The 26,787-nt window shown below is 42.7% G+C and overlaps 1 protein-coding gene across 1 annotated transcript in view; it reads left to right on the plus strand.

The window, feature by feature from the left end:
• The window catches only part of FANCM (FA complementation group M), a 70,559-nt gene that overhangs the window by 39,683 nt on the left and 4,089 nt on the right, over positions 1-26,787 (plus strand). Inside the window, exons 12-19 of the mRNA XM_032187841.1 lie at positions 3,334-3,491; positions 4,131-4,283; positions 16,341-18,312; positions 20,362-20,438; positions 20,545-20,613; positions 21,151-21,288; positions 24,741-24,897; positions 25,841-25,947. Of these exons, the coding sequence (XP_032043732.1) occupies positions 3,334-3,491; positions 4,131-4,283; positions 16,341-18,312; positions 20,362-20,438; positions 20,545-20,613; positions 21,151-21,288; positions 24,741-24,897; positions 25,841-25,947 (2,831 nt within the window). The remainder of the gene's footprint in view (positions 1-3,333; positions 3,492-4,130; positions 4,284-16,340; positions 18,313-20,361; positions 20,439-20,544; positions 20,614-21,150; positions 21,289-24,740; positions 24,898-25,840; positions 25,948-26,787) is intronic.

Genomic DNA, 26,787 nt, shown 5'->3' on the forward strand with positions numbered 1-26,787 from the left:
TCCTGGGGCAGCTCGCCCTTGGCTGCAGCAAGCTATTATTTCAGAGTGCTCTGCAGAACTCGTAGTGACAAGCTTTTGCCTTTTGTGAAGAATGGGTTAATGAATTTAGAATTTGTGAACATTAAAAACAAGGTTTTTGTTTGTCCCTTTGTTTTTTGGCCAGCCCTTAAGAGTTAAATGGTATTTTACACACATGCTGACAGAGTCCTGTTTGTCTGCATCCCTGTTTCTCTCCATTTTAGTCAGGCTTCATTGCATGTCAGTGTAACAGCTTAGAAATGTGTGCTCGTCTAAGATGAGTAGAACAAGCATGGAGAGGGTACCAGTAGTAAAAAGTAGAAGTGATAACTTGAGCAATAGTTTGCTTTAAGACAATTGCCTTTGGTCTGCTTCACTTTCCCTCCATTTAACAGCAATCAGGCTTTAGAGAAGAAAAATAGTTTGAAAGTAGGCTTCAGCTCGTGCTTTCCTCCTTTACCCTGATGCATCAAAGTATTCGGGGCAGATGGTCAGGCCTTTCCCCATATTGCATGGAATTGATTCTGCAGAAGGGAAGAATTGAGCAACCTCTAAGTTAGGCATTAACCTAACTTACCTGCTGGACCACATCGCTCTTCTTTACAAGCCAAGGGACTCCCTTCCATTCCCTCTTGAGGAGATCTGTTGTGTCTTGTCAGGTACAGAGGCCATTGTCTTGACAGCCCACAATATTTGTTCTACTCAGGAACAGAAACTTCATAGCTCAGTTATTGAGCCCAGAGCTTCGGGAAGTGTCTGTTACTGCATTTTGCAAGCTGTTGGATGCCTTCCTGCCTGTGTAATGTTGGGCAGTACAACCACCTGATGGTATCAGAGGATCCTCTTGCCTTTGTTAGGAGGAGCTGTGTGGTGGTTTTACCCTGCTGGGGAGCTGAGCTCCACCACAGCCACTCCTCTCACTTCCCTCCTCAAAGGAAAAGGGGAGAAAATAGGATGGGAAGGGCAGAGATAAGGACAGGGAGATCACTCACCAGTTACTGTCACTGGCAAAACGGACTCAGAGTAGGGAGAGTAGTGTAACTTGCTGTCTGATCCCACTGGGCAGGAGTTGGACTAGGTGATATCAGAGGTCCCTTCCCACCCTGGCTATTCTATGAGGCTGCTGATATCAAAGCAGAGCAATGAGAACTACCACCCACCTTGGGGGCTGCAGGGCTGCTTCTTGCTCCTTGCTCTCCCAGCTCCTGTTGCCCAGCAGTTTTTTCTTCCCCCTTTCTTAAATCTGCTCTCCCAGAGGCCCAACCAACTTCACTCAGGGCTCGGCATCAGGTCCCTTTTGGAGCCGGCTGGAGCTGGCCCTGCTCTGACATGGGGCAGCTGCTGGGCTCTGCTCACAGAGGCCACCCCTGCAGCCCCTGCTACAAAACCTTGCCACGGAAAGCCAATACAAGTTTTCCTCTGGATCTGTAACACAGAGAACTGAAGTCATCTGTTGTTCTCACCGTTTCCCTTGGCGTGTCTGGATGGCATGTTCATCACCTGGACTGTCAGGGAGAGTTCTGGTACGCTGCCTTGATAACCATCTTCAAGAGCAAGAGAGATGTCAAAATGGATCTGTTTGCCTCTGAAGTTTTTTGCTGTTGTCTGCTTTTTCCTGTCTAGCAACTTGCTCTTTGAAAATGCCATCTTGGTTCCTTGGCAGACTGTCTTTCTTTCTTGTTGGGTATGAAGATATGTCTTAAGTGAGGCAGTAGAAGTCTCTTCGGACTGGCCAAGGCCATTAGGTTTTGACTACAACGGAGTGCCCTTCCTGGCCTTTCCTTTATGCCCTGTGCAGGTAGCAATCTCGAGAGCTCCGTGCTAATTCAAGACTGAAATATTCTGTCTTGGTGTATGGGTGCGGGTAGTTCCTGCTAGAGCCAACTTAACACTAAGCTCTTATAAACAACAAGAAAGGCCATGAGATACACTTTTCTTATAGATGTTTTTAATTTTCATTTTTCTTCAAGTCTCTCTTCCTCTTCTACTGAGTCCCTGACCTGTGTGTTAGCTGTAAATAAGTGGAACGCTTCCTAGACTCAGTTCAAACGTATTTAAACACTTCAGTGTTGGTTAGACTTTTCCAGCTGTGAAAGAGTTAGCAGGAAGTGAACCTTGTACTCAGGACTTTCAGCGATCTGGGTTTGAGTCTCCTGCAGACATTGTCACATCGTCCCTGGAGATGCAGCATTTGGAAACTGCAATGTGAGAGGACTGAGAGATGCAGGCTGATTCCTCTAACACGTCATTAAATCAGAATAGGGTGTTGGCTGCATATTCATCCCAAATCCTGTCTCAGAGCGATTTTCAAATTAACTTAATTATTTTTCTCCAAGCTTCACACATCCAGGCTGAAGGCAATCACACATTAACTGCTCCTAACAGTGATGCTTTGGATGTCCCTTTGCTATTTGCACTGACGGCAGTTTTGGGGGATCTGGCATTGTTGCTGCACACAGCTGGCACAGTATGTGGTGGTTGTGCCAGGGCTTGCTGTCAGACTGACAAAGTTACTCAATCTCTCAGTGTCACTGGAGCTTGCTCGCACAGGGCTGTGCAGCACCAGGGCCTTCTCTTCAGTGAACTGCCATATGAGCACATATTTTGTTTCTATCTATATGTTGATGCTCACGGATTCCCCATACTCACCATTTGGTGTTACGAGTCTAAATAAAACTAATGGGCTCTCCTTTTCTTTTCCCTGCTCCTTCAAAATTTTCATAATGCTTTTGTTTCTGTCCTCCTATTCATCTACATGTCCTGAGCAGTTTAAAATGGAAAAGAGATTGATTCAAGAAATGAATAAGAAATATTTTTGATATAGCAAAATGATGTTACTTTCCAGTACTTAAAGAGTAACTTAAAAATAAAAACAAACAAGCAAACAAACAACAAACTGCCAACCAACCAAAAAAACATGCAATTTATTTGTAGTTTGTTCTCCCTGGTGTCCCCCTGAGGATTACATTTACAAGTCCAAGCCCTGTGCTTTCCCTGTTTGCTGAGCTGTCTTCAGGGCCTGTTGGTGTCTGATAGGTTGAATCAAAATCTCTATTAATATCTGTCAGTGCTTCTTTATGTGAGGCCTTCCCCAAAGCAATCACTTAATAAATAGATGTGTCCAAAGTCTAGCATGTGCAACTTTGTTTTGATATTTTGTTTCTGACAGCAGATTCTCTATATCTGGTTCTGGTTGTGGCAGAAAGAAAATACGTTTCTTCTGACTGATACTACACAAAGTTGTTTTTTTTTCTTCTTCTGTGTGTCTTTTTTCTTGAAGTAGATAATATTTTCCCCTTCTTTCCTCTCCAACAGGCCCAAAGGAAATACACAGTCATGAGAATTGGTCTTTGTCAGCTGAGGAATTTGAAATATGGAACAGACTTTACAGGCTTAAAGAAAGCGATGGAGTAAAGGAACCGATACTGCCTCAAATTCAGTTTGAAACCTTAGAAAACCTGGAAGAAACATCAGTGAGTTTAACCTAAATGTAATGTTTTCTTTGACACGTAGTTTAATGGGAACTCTGGGTAAGAAAGTTAACTATGAATTTGAAGGATGTCTATCTTAAAAATGCAATTTGGAGAATGACATGCAGGTTTTTGAAGTTAAGAATTTAGGAATTAGATGTTTGAAATGAGTTTTTGAGGTTAGGTCTGTTTGTTAAAAATAGAAGGAAAAAATCTCCCAGTGTCCAATAAGTTCTGCTCCTGCTTCTAAGAATTTCAGGCAGGACACTGTATACATGATGGTATTGTATCACAGCTTTTTGTTACCTTGTTTATACAACTATAGAAGTGTTACTGGTAGAAAATTCAAGTTTTGCAAGCTCTTTTCTGATCCCAAGGGGAAAAAACGGAGTTTTTATGCCATTTTACTACTTAAAACAACCTGTATCTGATGAACAGCTCTGACAATGCAAAGCCTGTATTTTTAATTGTTTGTTTTAGACTGGACTTAAACATTTGCGATGATGTTCAGATACTGTAATGTTCAGATACTGTTCAGATACATTCAGAGTGTTTATTGACCCTGACAGAGAGGCAGGAATTGGTTTTGCTGAACAATTTCTTAACTAAAATCTCCTTGCCAATCTTAATTTTAAACTGCAGAAGCCTGAAGAGGAGGGAACTCATAAACTTTCCTTGTCTGAGTGGAGTATTTGGCAGAATCGTCCTTTTCCTACAAGTATGGTTGACCACTCGGATCGCTGTTACCATTTTATTAGTGTTATGGAAATGATAGAACTGATGAGACATGAACAGGTGAGGTATTTATATTTGTCTGTCTGTAAGCGTGCACGTGTATTTAATGCACAGTTAGAATACTTAAAAAATAATGAGTGCTCTACTTTTGTCTGGTTAGTTGAAATAAAAAAAAAGGAAATGTTTGTGTTGGGCTATGTTATTCATTAAGAAATGGATAATGTGCATTTAATTTTGTTTAAAAAATGTCTCCCACTGGTGTTCTGTAATTCTTACTCTTCTCCACAGAAGTTGTTTATAAACCCTCAGTGTTCTCCCTCCAGTTCTATACGTACTGCTTTTTCTTGTGTTGAAGTTTTCTAGGTCATCAGAATCTGTTGCTAAGCTGCCAGAGTTTCCTGAATAACTCCACTAACCAAGGAAGAGAATAGAGACGTTGTAGTTGTACTCCTTGCTCAGAAAGTGTATTAATAGAAGGTTGTAAATAGACTTTTAGAGCTAAGATAAGCTTCTCCATCACAGGACAGTGGCATTCTTGACTTCTTTGAGAGTCTGTGTTCTCTGGCTTGGGTCAATAACATATTGCCAGAGAGAGAGGATTTCAGAGGGGTGTTCAGGTGTAGAGGGCTGAAGGAATTCAATAGACAAAGGAACAGTTAAAAATTTTAGATTTCTTTTTCTGATGGAGGACTTCACTCCCCACCACCAAATCAGACATTTGAAGCATTTGTGACTTAAGTTCCCTTACTGAAAGTGTCCTGCTACCAGAAGGCTGCTCAGGTTCCCAAGTGTCTTCAGAGTTGTGGTAGATGCTAACACCTGGCACCTATAAAATAATCTACAGAGCAAATTGGTTAGTTGCAAGTGAGTCGTCAGTATTCCGTCAAAATAGATGCAGAAAATTGTAAGCAAAGCAGAGTATCTAACACTTGCTTTTAAAAAAACTTTTACTAGAGACGTGTCTGCCTGTTGTCCCTCACTGGAGCGAGGCACAACTGCCTCTGCTGTGTACTGAACAGTCAACAGAGAGGATGCTCCCTCATCAAGCAGGGCCCAACACGATAGCTTCATGGCCATCACCTTAGATTTTGCTTAGTGTGACGATGCCATAGCATAGGCATAGGCACAGCATAGGCACGGGGCACGGTGCTACCTGCTCAGAAGTCACACTGCCCTGTGCCATCATGGCACACAAGCTCTCTCCCAAGTATTTCAGATCAGTCCCCTGTACAAGACATGGCAGTGCAGCAGAGAATCTGCGAATAGAGCCTTTTCACATTCCTGGAAAATGCTGGAAGATCTGTGTCAGAAAGGAAGGGGTATTGCTGTTCATTGATAACCAGTGAGAAACAGTTGGCTTTCACTGTTTCTAATTTAACAGCTAAATGTTAGCCTAATCATGGTGTCTTGTAAATAATGTTCTTGCTTCCAAAAGAGTGGGACTGCCTGTTATCTCATTCACCTTCTTCCTAGCTCAGCATTTCAGGCATGATCTGGATTGATTTTCAGCCAGCTTCCTCTGATCTGTCTTAACTAGTCGTAGGTGGAGATGCTGAACTTTCTCACCAGTTAGAGGAGAAGTGCATAACTGGATGCCATCGGCAGGCTGAAAACACCTTCTAGTGACTGCTGAATATGAGAGGTTACAACATGAGGCATTGCTCCACCCTGTTGAATTCTTATACAGAAAAACAAAGCACTTGCAGTAACTCTGACTATATCTGGCAAGGTTCACGAGGCAGAAGCTGTAATCAGCACTGGCACCCAGTTTTCAAACATAAGTGGTTCTTGGTCTGTTTGTTATACCTACACCAAATTGTCAAGGTTCAAGGACTTCAAAGCTTCATCATATTTTTCTTCACAAAAACAAAGATGGAATGTTTTAATTTATTTTGTCATTATTGACAGTGGTTTCTTGCATTAAAGTTTTATTAATATTTTCTTAATTTTCTTAAGTCAGCTTTGGCTTCTCTGAGAAGCAGTAATAGTCTTCCCAAGACAGGCTGTGTTCCCACTGGCCTTCGCCAAAGAGAAGGGAAGTGCATGCTGTATGCTCTGTTTACAGTGGAATCGCCTTGGACCAGTCACTGAGTTGTGGCAGTCCTTACTCATCAGGATTACACCAGAACAAACTTGCTGCCCTGCAGTTTGAAAGAGAACAGTCTTCCGTACTGCTAACATGAGAGGATGTGTGAGTTTGCAGGAGGTTGTTTTGTTTTCCTCGGTACCAGTCTTGTCCTAGTTCAGTCTTCCTACAGCTTCAGTTCTGGTGCCTCAGAAAATGCACACAGAGGAAAGAGGGTTACAGCTCCACGGCAAATCAGACCAAAGAGCCTTGCTGTATACTTCTTGCATTAGATAATTGAAGGCAGTGTTAGGATTCTTCTCTTCTCAAGGTTGAGTTCCTTTGGCACAAGAAACTTGTTGCCTTGTACCTAATGTGGTCTAGCCTCTGACAGTCTTGATGGTATGGCTGGACTTGCTGCAATCTGATGAGCCATTGAAGAGATCTTGTACTGGGGGACTAAAACTGGATCAGATGCTGCAGATCAGGTTCCCCAGGTGCTCAGCACAGGAGAATAATCACTTCCCTTGCCCTGCTGGCAGCAGTCTTATCAAAGGAGCCAGGATGTGTTCGTCTTTGTTGCCACAAGGGCACACTGCTGTCTCATTTTTCTGTCTTGAGGTATCTGTCATCCTGCTGGCCCTGTCCTAAAGTGTGTCACCTGCTTCCCCTCTCCTGGCATCATCTGCAGACCTACCGAAGGTGCACTCGGCACCTGCAGTCGAGGTCAGTAATAGAAATGTTAAATAGCAAAGAACTCTGAGAAGGACTCCCAGCAACTAGCCACTGGCTGGACTCCATACCAGTCCTCGTCCTTTGATCAAACTGTATCCCAAACAGTTCACTGTGAGATTGTGTCAAAAGCCTCACTAAAGTCAAGGTAAACAAGGGCTGCTGCACTTTTCCTGCCCATGTAGCCTGGTAACATCTTCATAAAGGGCAGCCTTGAATTCTTCATCCCTATGTTTTGTGTGCTTGTTGGGATATCCCTTTAAAAACTTGTATTTGCTACTTTGATTTGAAGTTTGTACTCTAAATTTAAAATTGGACTAAATATAACATTAGCATGGCATTCTAACTTCACACGTTTAGATTTTCCTTATGACAGAGTGTTTTGCATCATTCCTGACACGGCTGCATATAAAATTGTTCACGTCAGGATCTTTAAAAATTAAGCAAGCTTTGCCAAAACCTGATTGTGCCATGTTGCCTATAGCCAGACGTGCAGGGAGGCAGGGTTAATTTACTTTGACAGTAGAAACTGCTATACTGTTTTTATTCTTATTGTAGAGTCCTTGTTTGGAGAATAAAATACTAATTAAAAATGTATAAGTAGAGCACAATAGAAGAAATTCAGATTGGTAGGCAATGTTTTGAATTTGTGCATTGCTATTAAGGCATGGTTTTGTAGGTGGGTACATGTCTTGGCCGTGTTCCTGGTTCTGGTACTGCGGAGGCTGTGCTGGGCAGCATTGCACCTGCCAGAAGAGCTGCTTGTGTTGGCAAGTGCAGGGCTGTCAGACGCCGGCCCCGTGCATTTTTCTGCCACTGTACTTCCACAAGCACTTCAGTTAAGCATAAGACTGGGAAAATTGTGAGGTTCAAAATAATGCTTTTCTGCCAGATTTGATTTCAACCCTCTTTAGTGCCCTGCTCCCCTTCACAGTGAGACCCCTGGGATGCACTGTGCTTGCTGAAGGCACAGGCAGTGCAGGGACAAGCGTGCTGCTCTCAGCACCAGTGCCTCCTGCCCCAGCACAACGTGCTCGTGCAGTGCCTGGGTTAACGTGCCCGCAGACACACTGCATATGCTCAGTGTGAGCACACCAGTCTGGATAGTCTTAATTCCAGCTTGCTGATTTCTACACCACTTGGCCCTAGGCATTCTTGGTGAAGATTTTTGCTGTAGCAAATAGAAAATTTCCTAAGTTTCACCTTACTTTAGTATTTGGGTGTGTTTTGAAATTGTAGCAGATGCTATTAATAAGCATGAGGAGAGGATAAAGGGATATTACATCAGCCTCCGGGAAATTGACCTGTAGCAGAAGTTACGCTTGTAAAAAAACTACCTAAAATGTTTGTCTGGTATGAAAATGAGGATAGAAACAATGATGTTTTAGCAGTGATTCACAGGTTTTTGCAGGCTCTGTGTGTAATGTGCATCCAAGTTCCTGCTATAAATATTCTGTAGCCAAATTTATCACTGCTAATCTCTCTGACGTTCATTTACGGTTCTTAATAGCAGAGGGATAAAGACAGATACAAGTCAAAGCTATTTCCTTAAATAACCAGGATATTGAACTTCAAACCACCATTTTATTGATTATTTTCTTACTTAGGTATAAAGCATAAAACCAGCCAGTTATTTTAATATGAATAACCCAATGATCTGGAAATTTCTGATGCACTAATTATTTCTTGGGAAGGATCTCATTCAGAGATTAGTAATAACACCAGCCAGCTCAGGAGGGGTGTGTGTGTTCTTTTTGGGTATCTGCTGTTGTGGAAGACTGCTCAGGAATTCAGCACTGTAGTTTTCTTTTCCATTTATTCATTCAGTTAACGTTTCCAAGAAATCTCCTATGCAGTTGTGTTTTGCGTAAGATTTAAACATTTGATTAAAAGGCTTAGATATTTTTAAATAGAAGTGAAAATGTTTGGAATAATTCTATTTGTATTGTATTTATATGCTTTTAATAACTTGGAGAAAAGAATGGCATATTGGAAAGCAAATAAAAAAAGAAATCCCAGAGAGGAGCCCTGCAAAGGCACCCCCCTGCAGAAAAGCCCTTAATGCCTGCATGGCTTTATCGCTACAGCAACGAGGACCGGGCAGATGGGATTGGATTTTCTCCTAACTACAAGCATGGATTTTTGTGTAACACGGTAACAAATCAAGTTGTCCTTATGCAAAATAATTCAATAGCTTTTAAGCATTTTTGAAAATTAAACTGTACTCTTTGGAAACAAGGTCAGGGCAAAGTAATCGCTTTTATTGAAATTGTGTCTGACCAAGATCCTGAGGATTTGTAACAGGAAATACTGAGGTGCAAGTGCACTTTTTTCTGGGAGGTAGGCAATTGATAATGACTTTTAAAAGTCACAATGTCATCATGTGTGGAACTATTACATGGGCATCCATTTCCTGCTGCAAACCTGGCAATCAGAAGTCCAGTCAGAGCAATCTAACACCCGGTAACGCTGATTATCAGCGCTGTCAGTGACAGGGACAGGGGACTGAGAAGGGGTCTTTAAGGTAAGGTCCCTTCCAGCCCACACCTGCCTGAGATTCATGAGGTGAAGTGCTGGACCAAGGGAAAATTCTCCTGGAATACCCTGGATTTCCGAAGAACCTGAAGATACTTTCCTGATTGTGAGGTTAAATCAAACATGTTTGGGGGAATACAGTGATTCCACTGACTTTTTACCAGGAGATACTGAATCAAAGTTAAAAATATTCAAATAAGGGCAATGAAAAGGATAGCTTTGTAGGCCCTTGTTGGCAATCCTATGTCTGGTTAAGAACCTGGTCCGAGATGTGCAGCACTTCTTGCCAGCCAGCAACAAAACCAGACTGCACGTGACGTTTGGTTATGGGGTTCACAGTGCACCCTCAGGCCTTTCTGGAGCTCTTGGTTTAAGCTGTGGGTGTCTCTTCACTATTGGGGTGCCAAATCTGTTTTACACCCCAGAGAACAGGTGAAGCAAGCACTCTGTCCCAGGATTCCCAACAAGGACTTCTGCAGAGGGGTCCCCGCGTGTCCTGCACCACAGAGACCCCAGGGGAAGGCGCCCAGGGGCAGGTGCGTGCTGTGCTGTGCTGTGCCGTGCTGTGCTGTGCTGTGCTGGCAGGCAGCAGGGCTGCCCCGGGGAGCCCGCAGACATCTCCACTCCCTAATTAAATGAGTTTTCCTTGTGCCATATTGATTCCTCTGATCTTGTTGCCAAATGGTTTGAGCCTGAACTGTAATTAAGCCCTTGTTTAGATGGTTCAAACCTTTAATTGCAGGTGTGCTGTTGTTAATGGTCCTGTAGGGTTTTATGTGCGCAGCGAGAACCCAGCAGAGCGATTTGGCAAAGGATGCGGGGCTGTCACCCGTGTGAAAGGGACAAGGGGACCGAGCACGTTGTGTGGTACCTGGAGGGGCTTAGCTGGGTTAATCTGAGGTAATGCTCCCGCTGTGTTTGGGGGCGGCTCGCTGGTGCTCTCACTGCTGCCTGAAAGTCTCCTCAGGTCCGGGCACGCCAGCCAGAAACACTCCTTCCTCATAACGTACATGGTCTCAGTTTTCTGTAAGACACGGCATAATGCTGCAGCTCAGGGAAAGCAACTAAATGTAAAGCATGTGAGAGATACATGGCTGTCAGCTAAAAGCTGCAGGCAGGAGCAGCTTGAACAGCAGCAGCACTGCTAGATGCATCGGTAACGTTATCATCAGGAGGAGAAACATCACAGCTTTTGTAGTCGTGGTTTCTATGTCCGTTGGGCTCCTCTGATGAATCAACTAAGGATGTTTTTAAGGGCTGTTTGGTGTATATAATAAATTTGAACTTCAAAAAATAGTTTTTGACAGCATTTCTCCCTGCAGTCTCTGTCAGAGACTACGCACTCATGGAATAGGAGGGATTGATTAACCAGTTCCTAAAAGGTCTGCCCAGCACTCAGATGGCAGACGTTATCAGTGAAATCACATAGGCATCAAAATTGTTTAACCTATCTGAAAATGGCCTAAAAAGGGAGAGGAGCACAGTATTTTATTATGTACAGCCCAGTTTGCCAAGCGTCTGTGCAGGATTCCCGAAAGGCAGAAGCCCTTTTTGTGGGAATGGAAGGAGATGGAGGAGAACTGCACACTGATTCCTCTGCCCTCCAGCAGTCTGCCATTACAACTGACTGCATGTCTTGGAGGTGTGCTTTATCTTCCTCAGCGAGTGTGTTAAAATATCTGTTTGAATTTAACAAATTCAAAGCAATAATTATATCCTAATAAATGTTTGTAAACCTTGCAAAGAAGTGAGGGGAGAACGGTCGTGGCTGCGAGCATTTGAGGCATGGTTTTGTGTTTCAGAATACATGACAGGGTCTTCCACATGAGGAGGAAGGGGTTTTCGCTTGAGTGTTAAGGGATCAAACGATCACCTGTGAGGATAAATGTGTAACCTCTTGTCATTCAAGTAGATTGCAATCTGCTGCTTTGACATCTGCTCTACCTGCTTGTGAGAAACGCTGTGGGAAAACCACCAGCCTTCTTGTTGTAATTGTTACTGGTATTCATGCTAAACCATGAGCTAACCAGAGAAGACACCCGTGTGAATACATTGGCAGTGTTTACTCATCAGGATTTAACACTCGGTGTAAAAGTTAAAAATCCCAAAGCCTTTCTTCCCTAGGTCTAACTAAAAGCAGTTCTGAAAATAGTTTTTTCTCTCTGGTGTCAGAGCAGACTTCAGTGCCAGTTCGTGCTGCTTTTGCTTCAGTTCTAACACAGGGCCCAGTTAGAGAAGTTGTAATTGTTAACATCTGTATCATGTCTGCTTATTGACTTGTCTTTTCATTTTAAAATATCAAAGTAAATATCACTATGGTTTGGGCAGACGTCAGCCTTACTAGAAAACACACATCTGAAGTAGTTTATTAGGAGGGAGAGGTTAATTTTAATGTTGACATTAGCAATGTATTTAAATTTAAGTGCTGGAGAACATACAGATATACATGATAATACATGTAAGAATGAAGATTTTAATATCTTGTTTCCTTTTTCCTTTTTATGTTCTGTATTAAGAAACCTATTGCTTTTTGTACTGAACCAGTCCTCTGAGCAGGGCTATTGGTTTAGTATGACAAGATCAGTGAGGTGCCTGTGTCTGCTCGCCCGTGACCTACTTGCTGACTTGCTGCTACACACTGGAGCTCACCAGTCTGTGAAAGAGCTGAACAGCAAATTTAAGATTCTGCAAGTTGTACATATCCCAGCTGCAATGTGGTAATTACAGCTTTGTCCCCTCACTCCATCAGTATTACCTAGACTTGCTGGGAGAAAGTATTTTGGATGACTAAGTTGAACTAGGCTGAAGCAGACCAGTTATATAACTCCGTGTAAGCCTGGAATTGGGTTACCAACGTTTGTCCTAGATGCGAAATTCATCTCCTGGGCTGCTGTCCTGACACACAGCAGTTCTGCTAGATGTTTGTGTTCTCTCTCTTTGTTTTTTTCCTTTAATTGCTGTGCTTACATACATTTGCAAGCCAGGAAATTTTGGAGAAAAATCTGCAGAAATGTGAATGCAGCTAGATACAATTTTTAGATATGGCTGGTTGTTTTCTTGTTGGTGTAGTTCATGTATAGAACATACATCGGGCTTCTAGTAAAGGATAGAACTCTTGTAACATACAAATTTAAGTACAAAAATGATTTTTTCTGTATCTTGAGTATTTTTTAAGCCTATCAAGAATAGATGAGGTGGGGTCTGAGTCCTGAAGACAGAGGCCTTTCTAGCAGCTTATATGGATATGACTGTTTGTTCTTGCTTCTGTTCTCTGAACTTTGCCAGTTCTATGAAATCATTTTGAGGAGTGGGACTAGACTTCTGTGTAGTGTTCACGTTATAGTGGAAGCATGAGGATAAGCAGTGGCCTAATAAAGTTCTTCACTGCAACAGCTCCTCACTCCAGCTCTCTGTCTTGTACACAATTACTTATCCATGCAAGAAAATTTCCTGTTTTGGTCTCTGCTGGTGGTTTTAAAGATTTCAGCAGGGACTTTTTTGGAAACCTTTTGGAAAACAGGAAGACTGTATGCATGAGAGCTTCCCAACTCTTGTGTTTGTTGGTCACTTCAAAGAAATCTAGTGGTCTGTATGGGTTTATAAGGTTGGTTGTTTTGTTGGTTTGATTTCGTTTTCAAAAGTAGTATTGACTCCTCTGAAGAGACTCATCCAGAAATTATATGTTAGAGCTTCTACTAATTTATTCGGTATACAGTTAGCAACCTAGAGCTTCCCAAATCTATCCCTGACCATTAAAAAAATGGCATCACATTTGCCACCTTCTAGATCCCCACGTATGTAAGCAAGAGATTGCATACCAACCATTATCAATCAGGAATTTTGTTTATGAATTTCTTTAGGTCCTTTGCATGACGTGACACTGTCCTTTTACTTGTTGCTACTCCTAAACCTGTAACTCTTTGTTTCATTGTGTTGACAGTTAAATGATTTGCTCTTAACTTGTTTACCTCTGGTCCAGTTGTGATCTGAATTACCATTTTGCCTACTTAGAACCCTCACCTTTTCCTGCAGGTTTAATTACTGTTTAGGTTGTTTTACTTTGGGTTACTTAAAAAAATGTGAAACAAAGTAGGGCCTACAGTGGTCTGAGCTGCATCGCTTAGAAGTGTGTTGGGCGGAAAAGAGCATCACCTACTTCTGTTTCAATATAGCTTAGTGGTTTGGCAGCTTATCAATCTTCAATCCATTTAATGTATGTTGTGGTTTTACAGTGCTTGGATACTTTAATCAAAATATTGTGCAGCATTCAGTCATGACTTACGTAAATCTAAACCATATCACTATCAGCACCGTTACCCTGTCAACCAAATACGTAAACTCCTCAGAGGATGTATGTAAAATTAATTGGACCAGGTCTTGTTGCTTGTTGTTTGTTGCTGCTCTTCTTTGATTTTATCTGGAGACCTCCATATCTTGATTCTTTTTTTTGGCTGAACTTGAGGGAAAATAATCATTTTGGACCTACAATATCAAAATCGTCCTCAAACCCTTTCATATTAATTGTTTCTTCACTGTTTTGACAGTAAGACTTCTTATAAGTCAGCATGTGTAGCCTGGGGATCTCCTCTTCTGCTCCTTGTGAGAAATCCTAACGTTTAGTTCCTTCGGATATCCTCGTTTATGAACCGATGGCCTAAGCACAGGCAGCAGGTGTGCAGCAGCTGAGTAACATCTTCTGTAGTGACAAATGGATTGCCTGTTCTGTGGCTCTTTATAAATGAAACTCCAGCAATTGACTTCTTCCCCCTGCTCTACTCATTCTCCTGTGCTGACCTTACAGAAATTGCGCACTATGTCACTGAGACACAGCTGTCATTGCTGTTAACAGGGTTTGTAACCAGCTGTGCCCTGACCCCAAAACAGCTGTACACTGATTTGTCCTTATTTATTCTGCATACGATCCCTTCTGTGGCCTCTTGGTGAAGTTAGTGTTAAAATTTAAAATAATAAATGCTGATTTGTTATAAAATGCTCGAGAGTGAAAAAAATACTCTTAGTCCCAGACAGTATGCTTTATCTTCTGCGTCCAGAGAGCATCCAAAGCTTGTTAGGGTGGGATCAGTTTTCAAATGCAGGGAAGGCAGCTTGGTACCTCAGTCGGGGCTATTTTCGGGAGTACTGCTGGGTAAACCAACCGGCAGTACGTGTAGGTGTTGATCTTTCTCCCTCGTGCAGTGGGATAGGCAGAGTGCCTACAGAGTACTTCTCAAACCTTGCTTTCCACGATTGCCTGACTCCTTACAGCAGCCAGAGAAGTCAGTAGCAGTCAGTTTAACAGCAGCCTCAGGTGTGCCGTCCGTGCTGCTCTGACGGTGTGATTTTGTAGAATCATCGAATCAGTTGGGTTGGAAAAGGCCTTTGAGATCAGCAAGTCCAATTTCTTCACAGTCTGTTTTGGAAGAGCTGCCCGAGTGGTCCCAGGGGCACCAGCTTTAGCAAGAAGTTGGTGTGTCAGCGTCATCTCTTAAACAGCCCTGGACACTTCCCTAACTGCTCAAGTGGGCAGAGCCTGGCTGTTGGAGAAAGGGAAAGTCAGGATCTCTGCGAATGAAGACCAGGGTTTGTGTCCACGGGAGAAGAGCAATTAGTATTGCTTTAATGGCTAATACATGCAGCTGGAAGACAGAGATGTGGGAGTGAACATCACGACCTGCACAAGCTGAAGAAGACCTTCTCTAATAATATTCTCTTGGGACAATGAGGAGGGTTTAGGAGCTTGGATTGCAAGGACCTTGTTCATTTACAGTTGATATCTGGGAAGACTTTGGAGAATGTTACTTGTTACCTCTTATTGTAATTGTCAGCTTTGTCATCCAGTGTGAAGGTACCTTGTTTTATTGCAGGGATTAAGGCATCTGGAGATTCATCTGACTGAACTGTCAGAAAATAATTGTACTTTCTGTTTTGATCTTATTTCTCCATTTGTAGTTGTTTTGTTTTTGTTTTGTTTTGTTTTTAATTTGTGAAGCAGACTGGAACTTTGAAAGAGCATTTCAAACCACTGCTATCAGAGCTTCATTTGGCCTTTACTGTTCCTTTCAGAGATTGCAAGCCTTAATTTTGCAAACTTAATTTAAAAGAGAGAGTGGGAAGGACTCTCTTAGCTCCCTTAGCTGTGAATGATGTCAGAGCCTACTTTTCCTTTTACAGCCAGTTTTTTTAAAGAGTTGGTTGCCTAGGTCAGTGAATTTTAAAAAAGAAGATCAGTAAGCATCCGTGGAAAAAATGAAGTTCAGAGTATGTAAGTGAGAAGTTCTTCATGTGCAATGGCATCAGTGGCAATAGCCAAATTGTGAACAGTAGTACGAAGAGAACAGAGAACTCCAGGCTCACATGTGCCTTGAATAAGGTTTTCTTCTGCTCCCACCACCGTTCTGAATTTCCTAGTCCTCCTAGAACTAGAGCCTGTTAGTATTAGGCTGAAGGGACAATACCTTGCACAGTTAGTTAGCAAAGAATTGTTTGTTAATGTTTTGAGAAAGGCACAGACGCACAGTGGCGAGTGCTGTGCATTGCAGCTCTGTTAAATGCAATTGATAGTTATGCATGAAACATTTGCAGCTAAGCTGCCAGGAAACACTTTGTTTGAAAGCTGTGACCTTAAATGCAAAACACTTCCTTTTTTTTTTCTTTTTTTTTTTTTTTTCTTTCTGATAATGCTGGGGAGTAAAAAAACCTTTGCCACTTGTTTTAAATATCCTCATGGCAAGTCCTTGAAAATGTTTCTGTATTTATAATCATTATTATGCTGTGTTTTTCACCAGGGAGATTGCAGCTATGAGCTGGAGCTTCAGCCTCACTTACGTATTGAAGATGTTAATGTTCAAAGGAATAAAAGTCTTCTTTCCATGACCAAGTCCACATTTGATCAGAAAGCACATTCATCCAGAAAAGACACGGCACACAGATCAAAAGTAAAACCATTTCTACCTGATGTAAAGGATGATGAGAGTGAATTATTTTCCATATTTAAAATAACCACAAAGATTCCCAAAAGAACTTCGGGGCTGAATTCAGAAGTGCCTGTGATGTCTACAGGTTTAAATGCTTCAGAGTCTTACTCAGCAAGGAGGCTCACTCAGGCTGAATACACTGACCAGGACAATCAAAAGGATGAGGAAATAGAGAAGGTGACGTTTGACTTAAATGAATTTATTGACTTATGTGACAACAGTGAAAGTACAGTTCAGAAGAAAGTTCATGAAAGTGCAGCAATAAAGGAATACGAAACTGTAGGTAAAGCCTGTTGTTCACCGGGGAGGAACCATGCGGATTTGGGCTGTAGCAGCTTCACAGCTGAGAAATCACCTGTGTCCTCTGACTTATTTTATCTTCCTGAATCATACTTGGATTTGTTTGTGCCTGTGAGGTCATCTGAAGAGTCTTCTTGGTTGGAAGGCGTATCTTCCTGTGTGGAAAGGCTTTTATCACACTCTCCTCCCCCTTTGAATAAACTTTGTGATTTTGAAAAAATGGAGAGAAGTGAAGAAACAATAAGCCCTTCTCAAAAAGCTATTTCCAATAGTCATTCAGAGAGACTGCAGGACAAAGACTTTCCTGCTTCGTCTGAAGTTGATCATTCACTCCTGCCCTCTGAAAATCCTGAAGTGAAAGCCACCAGTGACTTGTGTGCTTCTGTAAATACCTGTTTTTCAAAACCTGTATCATCTTTGCAGACTGCTGATGACAAAGTCGAGGGGCTTCACTGGAGTGACAGCTTTGATAGCCTGTTTGACAATGAAGAATTGACAGAAATTGAAAAGAAAACTCTGACAATAAATTACACTCCAGCAAATAACTCTTCAAGTAAGCGTTTGGTTCAAGAAGATAAAGAGTGCCTTGAAACAAACAAGAGAAGTGCGATTATTGATGAAGAGAAGAGTATACATTTATTTGAAGATGAACACATTTATGAAACAAATACTGAAATTTCATCTGTGAATAATGAGCCTTCTGTCATGTCAGCTTCAGGTGGGAATGTTAGCACGTCGGCTGCAGTGCAAGGCTCTGAGTGGCTTCCCTCACGAGATGACAAAACCTGCAAGGAACAGCAAGTAAGCAGTAAAATCACAACCGTGGAAACAGTGGATGATATTAGTGTGACTGAGCAGAGTCTGGATAATAACGATCTTTATGACACTTCTCAAGAACTGTTTTCTGTTAACTTTGATCTGGGATTTTCCATTGAAGAATGTGAGGATGAAATCTTGGAAGATGAAGTGAATACGAACAATACGCCAGAATTAAATGGTGGCTTACAGAGTCACACAGGTGTCACTGAAGATAGAGAAAAAATACTAAACGATAGCTGCAGATTTCAAACATTGCCAAAATGGGATTGCAAAAGCCTTGAGAGAAGAAACATTTCCACACCACTGCCACTCCGGAGTAGTAATGTGAGTCCTGCAGAAGTGGCTGGAGATACAACCCCTGCAGGGCCTGTCTCAAAGTCAGGGAACAGAAGGAGAAGTGGATCACATGAAGCCTTGGCTTCTCCCCTTTCTACCCCGTGTAGAAGGGTTAGGAATATTGAAGCTATCAGAAGAAATCCTATGAATGTTTTCTCACATGTCGTGGAGGAAATTGCAGGTGTTCGTCCTACAGATAAAGTAGATACAAGCTCACATGGACAGAACTTTGAGAGTTCAGCCTTGGATGCACTTGATTCCCCTTTAGGAAGATCTGCAAACCTGGAAGATACCAATATTCGTGCTTCCCGTGTGTGTCCTGCTGAAGGTAGGGGATGCAGTGGTACTGTTAGTTAATACCTTCATGTTTATGTAAATAGTCTTGAATTCAGTATCTTTTGCATATTCAGCTAGGTATTTTGACTTAGGTGGCTATGATATGAGGAAAAGAGAACAGTGGTTTTAATACTAGAAGGTAGCTCAACGAGGAGGCTTCCCAGAATCTCAGCTTCCTGCAGTGTACCGTGCATTCTAGCTTAGCCATCTGAGGCTGAGCCTCATGCATACCTACTGGAGAAAGCAGTCTGAATTAACCCCCTGATATCTCTCCACAAGCGCTAACAGTGCAACCATGGGAGACATAATTGTGTGAGCTACAGCTGCCTGTAAAGCCCTTTCCTAATCCTCTCAATGGCTTATTCATAATCATCCAGATCTGCTGCACTTCAGTCCCTGAGTCCACCCGCCACACCTTCATAGTTTTCCATCATTGTTCCTGAGGAATAGAACCTATACGGATGGATTTCTTTTAGTTTAGTTGCATGACAACTAACTAGTGCTTAACACTTTCTGGTTATAACTTCTGCACAAACCTGGATTGTCTTGAAAACATCAGCTGTGTGTAGGATCTATTCTTGTTTTATTTAGAATTTTCAGCAACACAGAATCATTAAGGTTGCAAGAGAGCTCTAAGATCATCTGGTCCAACCATCCCCCTGCCACCAATGTCACCACTAAACCCTGTCCCCAAGCACCACGTCCAACCTCTCCTTGAACACCCTCAGGGACGGTGACTCCACCACCTTGCTGGGCAGCCTGTCCCAGTGCCTGTCTGCTCTTTCTGAGCAGAAATGTCTCCTCATTCCCAACCTGAACCTCCCCTGGCACAACTTGAGGCCATTCCCTCTAATCCTATCACTAGTTACCTGTGAGAAGAGGCCGACCCCCAGCTCCCCACACTTTCCTTTCAGGTAGTTGCAGAGAGCAATGAGGTCTCCTCTGAGCCTCCTCTTCTCCAGCCCAAACCCCCCCCAGCTCCCTCAGCCACTCCTCACAGGACTTGTGTCCCAGGCCCCTCACCAGCTTCGTAGCCCTGCTCTGGACATGCTCCAGGGCCTCGATGTCCTTCTGGTACTGAGGGGCCCAAAGCTGAACCCAGCACTTGAGGTTTGGCCTCACCACAGCAGAGCACAGGGGGACAATTACCTCCCTGACCCTGCTGGCTGCACTGCTCCTGACACAATCAGGATGCCATTGGCGCCCTTGGCCACCTGGGCACACTGCTGGCTCATGTTCAGGCGAGCATCAGTCAGCACCCCCAGATCCTTTTCCTCTGCACAGCTTTCCAGCCACTCTGCCCCAAGCCTGTAGCACTACATGGGGTTGTTGTGGCCAAAGTGCAGGACCCAGCCCTTAGCCATGTTGAACCTCATCCCCTTGGCCTCTGCCCATTAACCCATCCTGTCCAGGTCCCTCTGCAGGGCCTCCCTACCCTCTGGTAGATTGACACTTCCCCCCAACTTGGTGTCACCTGCAAACTTACTGAGGGTGTGCTCAATCCCCTTGTCCAAGTCATCAATAAAGATATCAAAGAGGTCACATTGCCTCCGGTTGCCGTATTCATATGTTATACTTCAGCAAAGGCAGTCTTTTGGAAAAACAGAAAAGGCTGCAGTTGTTTGAAAAATTGAATCAAGAAGAGGACTTTTTGATGAGTTCTGGTTTTGTTTCGGGCATCCAAAGGCATATGTGCTACAAAATGTTTCCAGAAGTGTAATACTTACTCAAATTTTAAGGGCTTCTTCTCTAGGTTTCATTCTTCATTTTTCACCTCTCTTTTTCTGTGTCTGTACTGCCTGGGGTAATCATTTCCGCTCAGAGAACCTCCAGGAAAGTAGGATTTATTGTACATCTCAACTGGAGATTATTTATTTTGATTAACAAGGCTAAAGAGAGCAATATTTGCCACAAAGATCAATAAGTAATCTCCTTTGTAGGTACTTTTATCAGAGAAAGAGGTTTTGATTGTTCAGTTATAGCAATATTGTACTGTGAACAACACACATCCTTGTGAATGTTACTTATTATTTTTCTGTAGGAACCAGCAGTGAAAGTGAAGAAGAGATTGTTTTCCAGAGGAAAAACAGAAAAATAAATGTTTTGAAGTCTCCTGAGGTGAGTCTTAATAGAGAAAATAAAAGACAAGAGAAGCAAAAAGCAAGAAAGTCAAATGTCAAAGCAAAAATCCTCTTTGCATTTATTCTTATTTCTGTTCACATAGGTTATGAATGATAGTGATTTTGAATCACCAATTCACGCCATCAGAAAACGCCGACACCCGCTTAACATGGTTAGTAAGAGCTTTGGTAACGAAGAAGGAAAATAAAATAAACTTGGTTTTGGAGGATATTTGTAAACATTCACTATTTTTTCAGTTCGTAGGCAAGTGTTCTTATTAAAAATACTTTATGGCATCTGACCAAAGATGTATTAGAATGTAATTTTTTTTCCTTCCTTCAGTTTATCCCCAAGTTCTCCTAAGATGTGTCTGTAGGTGTTGTTTGGGAGTGAATTATTGTCATAGGGAAGAGAGCAGAGCCTCTCTCTCTGTGAAAGGCAGTAAAATAACCTTTCTTCCTCAAAACTTTGAATCAAAAAATGTTCATGCCACATTTAGCCAATTTTTCTTCCCAATAATGTGTTTTTCTGTTCTTTTCTGAAGAGGTGCAACTTTTGACTTAGCATTATTCCATCATTTTGCCATACCAAATCAATCAAAATTGTGTGTTGCTTAAGAAAAAAAACAGATGTTGAAGGATGACTGTGTAATTATAATGCTGCTTGCTTTAGCTGTATTTATTGAAGAGTTTGTGAAATGTTCCTCTAGTCAGACGTGTCCAGTGATGACAGCTTGGATTTTCACAAGAACTCAAGTAGGACCACAGACAGCAGCTCAGCAGCACATAACAAGAAACAGCGAAGAAGTGCAAAACGTCAAAAGGTCAAGAGTGATTTTACATGCAAGGTATGGAATTTCACATCTCTTAATGCTTTGAAGCTTACACGTACAGCAGTTTGAACTGAAGTTGTATTGTTTTATGTATGTACCTATATAAGTGTTCATGTTTGCAACACAACAAAATCAAGTTCAGAATAGGCATAGAATCACAGAATGGTTTGGGTTGGCAGGGACCTTAAAGACCATGTAGTCCCACGCCCCCTGCCATGGGCAGGGATGCTACCCACTAGATCAGGTTGCCCAGGGACTTGTCCAGCCTGGCCTTGAACACCTCCAAAAATGCTTCTTTGAACATGAGCAGCACCAAACTGAACTAAAAGAGATACAGAATTAGTAAGAGTCTATTTTGTGTCCAAACTGCAAGAGTGAACAAAATATTTCATAACTTGTCTGTATTTAAATTATTAAAGAAACATGAAAATTACAGAAATTAACATGAACAATTATAGCAATGATTTCACAACCAAAAGACAAAGGTAGGCTGTGTCAGAGCATTCGTTCTAGAGCTTGTGTGTTCATGTATTTTACAGGCTTACACAGGATCTCATGGTACAACTATTTTGTGGTAGGTATGCAGTGGAGCAGTTGTTTATTTTTAAGTCATTGTTTAGGAGTATTGAGGGTCATAGCTATTTCATGCAGGTTTGTAGCAAAGTTAAGGGAATAACTCTTGAAACACTGGCTAATGATTTAATTCTCACATGCATTACATGACCTTCAGAGTAGTCTGCAGGTCCCTGCGCAATCATGTTCTGAAGCGAAACAAGAATTTACATTACAAGTAAGGAGATATTCAAAGATCAGGCAGCCTGGCTCTGGCACTTTTCCAGAATTTACACTGTTAGGACTTTATATCATATGCATATATCACCTGCTCTAATGCTTTCAGTTTTGAATGACCAACGACAGCAGTACTCGCCCTACCCCAAAGCTTAAGTATTAAGGTAGTGTTTTACTCTTAATCTGCCGCTGCATTGGGAACTTGTGGAGAAGATGCCGGGCCAGAATCATACACTCATATTAAGTAGAAAAGCTCTTAAATATGCATAGATGTGTTTCCACAACTACAGTAATCCAGACTCCAGGGCACATTATGTTGCATATTTTTAATACTAGAATTAGAATTAAAATTAGAGTAGTTCGGTTGGAAGGGACCTACAAAGATCAAGTCCACCTGCCTGACCTCTTCAGTGCTGATTAGAAGTTACAGCATGTTAATGAGGGCATTGTCCAGATGCCTCCTGAACATTAACAGCCCTGGGGCATCAGCCACCTCTCCAGAAAGCCTCTTCCAGGGTTTGACCAATCTCATGGTAAAGAAATTTTTCATAATACCTAGTCTGAAATTCCCCTGGTGCAGCTTTGTTTTAAAGATAACCCTCATTATGGAGACTTTCCTACAGTATCAATACTTTATATTTTGGAATGAAAAAGAATTAGGGAGATTAAAAATCTATTTCTCTATTTTATTTAAATGTTTTATTGATGTGGGATCAAAAGGTTCATGAAAAGAGAGTACATTACCTGTATACTTAAGAAATTCTACCCTGCCTTCACGTATTATCTTAGATAAACATTTGTGGTGATGAACATGTCAGATTTCTAGATTCACAGAAGATCCAGGACATCACAGTCACTGTGATCAATCCACCCCCAGTTAGGTGTCGTGTCGCAGCTGCAGATAATGGAGCTGTAAGTGCAGCAGTGATCTGCAATTAACTGAGATCCTAGGAAGTCCAGGGTGACCCAAATAGCCAGCAGGCACTGAACAAGGGTCAATAGGCAATCTAAAAACCTGATAACTATTCGTTTCCAAAGTGTGACAAGACTCCTGGCTGTTGGTTTCTGGTGTCATAGTGCTATTTGTGCTGCAGGGTTTGTCCTCTGCGTAGTCTTCCCCCAGTAAGAAGGATTAAGCCTAATTGGCAGTAGCACTGAGAGGTCTTTCCTGTAAGCGGGTGACCTCCGATGCATTTTATAATAATCAAAACTCTTCTAGAAAAGGAACTGCTAATAATGCCTGTCAGTCAGGCTTATTACTTGGTGTAAAGAAGTAAGTTAACAGCAAGGAATTGAAAAAAAAAAGTTGAGAGATCTCTTATTGTAGCACATCTGTGTGCTAAAACAAAATGTACAGTATTCGTTCGAAATATTCTGAAGGCAAACAATCGTTCTTCTGGGGAAAATGAGATAAATGCTGATTTTTTCCAGGTTTTATGATAGCAGCTTTAGCTGAAATTTTAAGAGAAAAAGTTAGCTTAAAAAAAGCATCTCTGACAAAACATTGCCCTGGATAGTTTCCTTTTGTTCTCTACATTTTTTTTAATGTTTTGTTGCCTGTTACTATGAAACACAGCATCTACGTTTATAGCACACCTCTATGCTGAAGTTCAAGTATGAAGTGCCTCATCATCCACGAATGAGCATTTTTTAAGGATGAGTTTCATTGTCTAACGAATTTACCAAACAATCTTAAATCAGAGAAGTTCAAACCAGCATGAAGTCTGTACCTGAAGTTTCCAAGACTTTAGTTCAGAGAAATCCGGCACTTCTAAATCAAAAGAGCTTTTTGTGAAGAACTCCTAGCTGACAGGAGTGAAACAAGATTTATAAGTCACAAATAACCTGATGGTTTGGGGTAGGTCAGTCGGTAAGCCCTGCCTGCAGCCCTAGTTGGTGCTAACAGCGTCACGCAGCGTGCAGACCTCCGGCACCACTGCGGGATGGAGCCAGCCTCACTGGCGGTGTTGGTGGGACAGATCTTCGTGTGCTGTGCAGTTCCCTACACATCATGCTCTCTACATCACCTTCCTGTGTGATGGATTCTTACTCCAGACAGAAGCCTAGTGTCAGTGGTCACAGAACCACAGGCTGGGTTGGGTTGGCAGGGACCTCACAGCCCATCTAATCCCAGCCCCTGCCATGGGCAGGGCCCCCTGTCCCAGCCCCGGCTGCCCCCAGCCCCCTCCAGCCTGGCCTTGGGCACTGCCAGGGATGGGGCAGCCACAGCTCCTGGGGCAGCCTGGGCAGGGCCTTGCCACCCTCTGAGGGAAGGATTTCTTCCTAATACCTATTCTAAATCAAGTTTCTTAGTTTAAAGCCATTGTCCTGTCACCACATCCCCTGACAAAGTCTCTCCCCATGATTCCTGCAGCCCCTCAGGCACTGAAAGGCCACTGGGAGGTCTCCCTGGAGCCTTCCCCCCTCCAGGCTGAACACCCCCAGCTCCCTCAGCCTGTCCCTGCAGCAGAGGGGCTCCAGCCTCTGAGCATCCTCGTGGCCTCCTCTGGACTCGATCTAACATGTCCCTGTCCTCCTTGTGCTGGGAGCCCCAGAGCTGATCTGAGCAGCTGGGTGAACTGATTTAATCAGAGTTTTCATCTGTAACAATAGTTAATCATGACACTAATTAATGAGTCTAGCTAAAATTCATTTGGATGTGTTTTTTCCCTTTTTAGAATGCAGCAAGGCAGTTTTTAGATGACGAAGCTGAGCTGTCCCAGCAAGATGCAGATTGTGTTTCGTCTGATGAAGGTGAAGATACAGAGAATGAGCTGAACTCTTCACTTCGTCAGTTCCTGAATGATGATGCAGAGGTCACACAGGTGTTAAATGGTGAGTGATGGAGGTTTTTTGATTTTAAGATAAGGTGTTGCTTAGCAAGCAGTGTGTGAGAGGCACAGCCATTCGGTCAGTTGCTCTGGGTCAGCCAATTAGTAGCAATCTCAGCTCTAGTAAATCAGGTGCTTTCCACCTGTTTTACCTTTTCTATTTGTATTCCCCTGGTTTTCTTATGTAGCAAATCTTCACTGGAGTCTCTGCCATGCCATAGCTTTGTGCAAGCTGGAATGAGTTCTTTGGGGACCATGGAGGCCAGAGTTCCCCTCAGCCAACCCCGCATACACCAGTGTGACTGAAGGGAAACAGAATTTGCCATTTCACTTAGAAATTTCTGAAGCTTTCAGGTCTTTTCATACAAAGAGACCTAAAATTAGATGTGAAATATCAATATGAATTTTAAAGGTAGATTACAGTGTTGACACTGACAGAGCTGAGAAGGTAAAGCTCTTTTTTGGCCAAGATTTTCTTATTCCTGTGCTTATAAACCTTGATTTTCCTAGGATATTTGCATGATGGAATCATCTTAATACCATTTAAGAGCTTCCCAGGTGTTGTTGAGGATTTTCCTTCTCTGCTGAAAGTCTGAAATCCCCACACCTGTCTCATACAGACCCTGACATCAGTTGTCTGTTTTGGGAAAGCCTTGCCATGTGGATAACGGATTGATTTGAGTTTGCTGTGGCTCCCATAGCCCTTCTCCCTGCTATGAGCAGCCAGAGCTCTGCCTGCTGAGAAACCCTTTGTGTCAGCTCTTCCTAAATGCAAGCTGGGTAGAGTTACTCCTTTGCTTTGAGATAATCAGAGGTGTATAGAGAACTTCAAATTTGGAAGACTGTAAAGGAATTGTTCATGGAAAACATGATTTAATAATAAAGAAAGATAAATGTATCCTTAACAGTACTGTACTCTCTTATTCTATTTTCTGTTTTTAATTCAGACTCTGAGATGAGAGGAGTTTACCTGAAATCTGTGCGCAGTCCAGCTCTTGGGAATAGATTCAAAATGGTTCATCGTGCCTTCAACAGCACGGCCATCTTCTCACAGGTATGAGGCGAAACGACGGCTGTCCTTGGGAAGTTCTGCTTGTGTGTGACAGTAAAGCGTGCTGCTTCGTTCTCTCACAGCTGGTTCCAAACTGGTATTTTGGGAGTGTACGAGGTGTCTGGCAATGCACACGCACTGAGGTTTCAGTCAGGCCAAGTCCTTGGCTCTGTTCTCACAGCTGTGCTTCTTGCTGCTCCTGAGCTCTCTGCCGGGGTGCCTCTTGCTGTCCGATGCCCTCAGTGGGTCTGAGCCTTCACGTGGTCCCCGGGCACCAAGTTGTGCCGCTGCCCCGGGGGGTAACCACTGAGCACAAATGACTCCAGAGCAGGCTTTACCTAAGCTCTTGCCCCCTGGCATACGCTAACATTTATGCACAAATTCTCCATATTCATAGAAGTGCCAGTGAAACGTTGCTGGGTTATCATAACGACTTCTTTCAAACAGTGAACTCATTCTGGCTGCTCCCAGCTTAGTTTAGTTTCTTTCACAGTTGGCTGTGCTCACCCTCCATATGAACACTGCACAGCACTCAGATGAGATGTTCCCTACAAGATCTGTCTTTCTGGTTATGTTTTACTCTTCCTGTCTTTGGTAGGATTATTAGCTAGTGAATCTTGCTTCTATTCTGCTATTACAATTAGTATTCCTTTTACAAGCTTTCTGGTGATAAAACGTTGGCCTGATTGAAATCTCAGTGTGTGTGCATTGCCAGACACATCTTATGAGTACGGAGGGCCCCAGAGCCAGGCCCTCCAAGGAAGTAGCTCAGAACTACAGAGCATCTTCAGCTGGGCAGGGCTGGGGAGGTGTCAGAAGCCCGGGGCCCTGCAGTGCCTCTGC

This window comes from Aythya fuligula, chromosome 5 (genome assembly GCF_009819795.1).
Source record: "Aythya fuligula isolate bAytFul2 chromosome 5, bAytFul2.pri, whole genome shotgun sequence".
Taxonomy (NCBI): Eukaryota; Metazoa; Chordata; class Aves; order Anseriformes; family Anatidae; genus Aythya; species Aythya fuligula.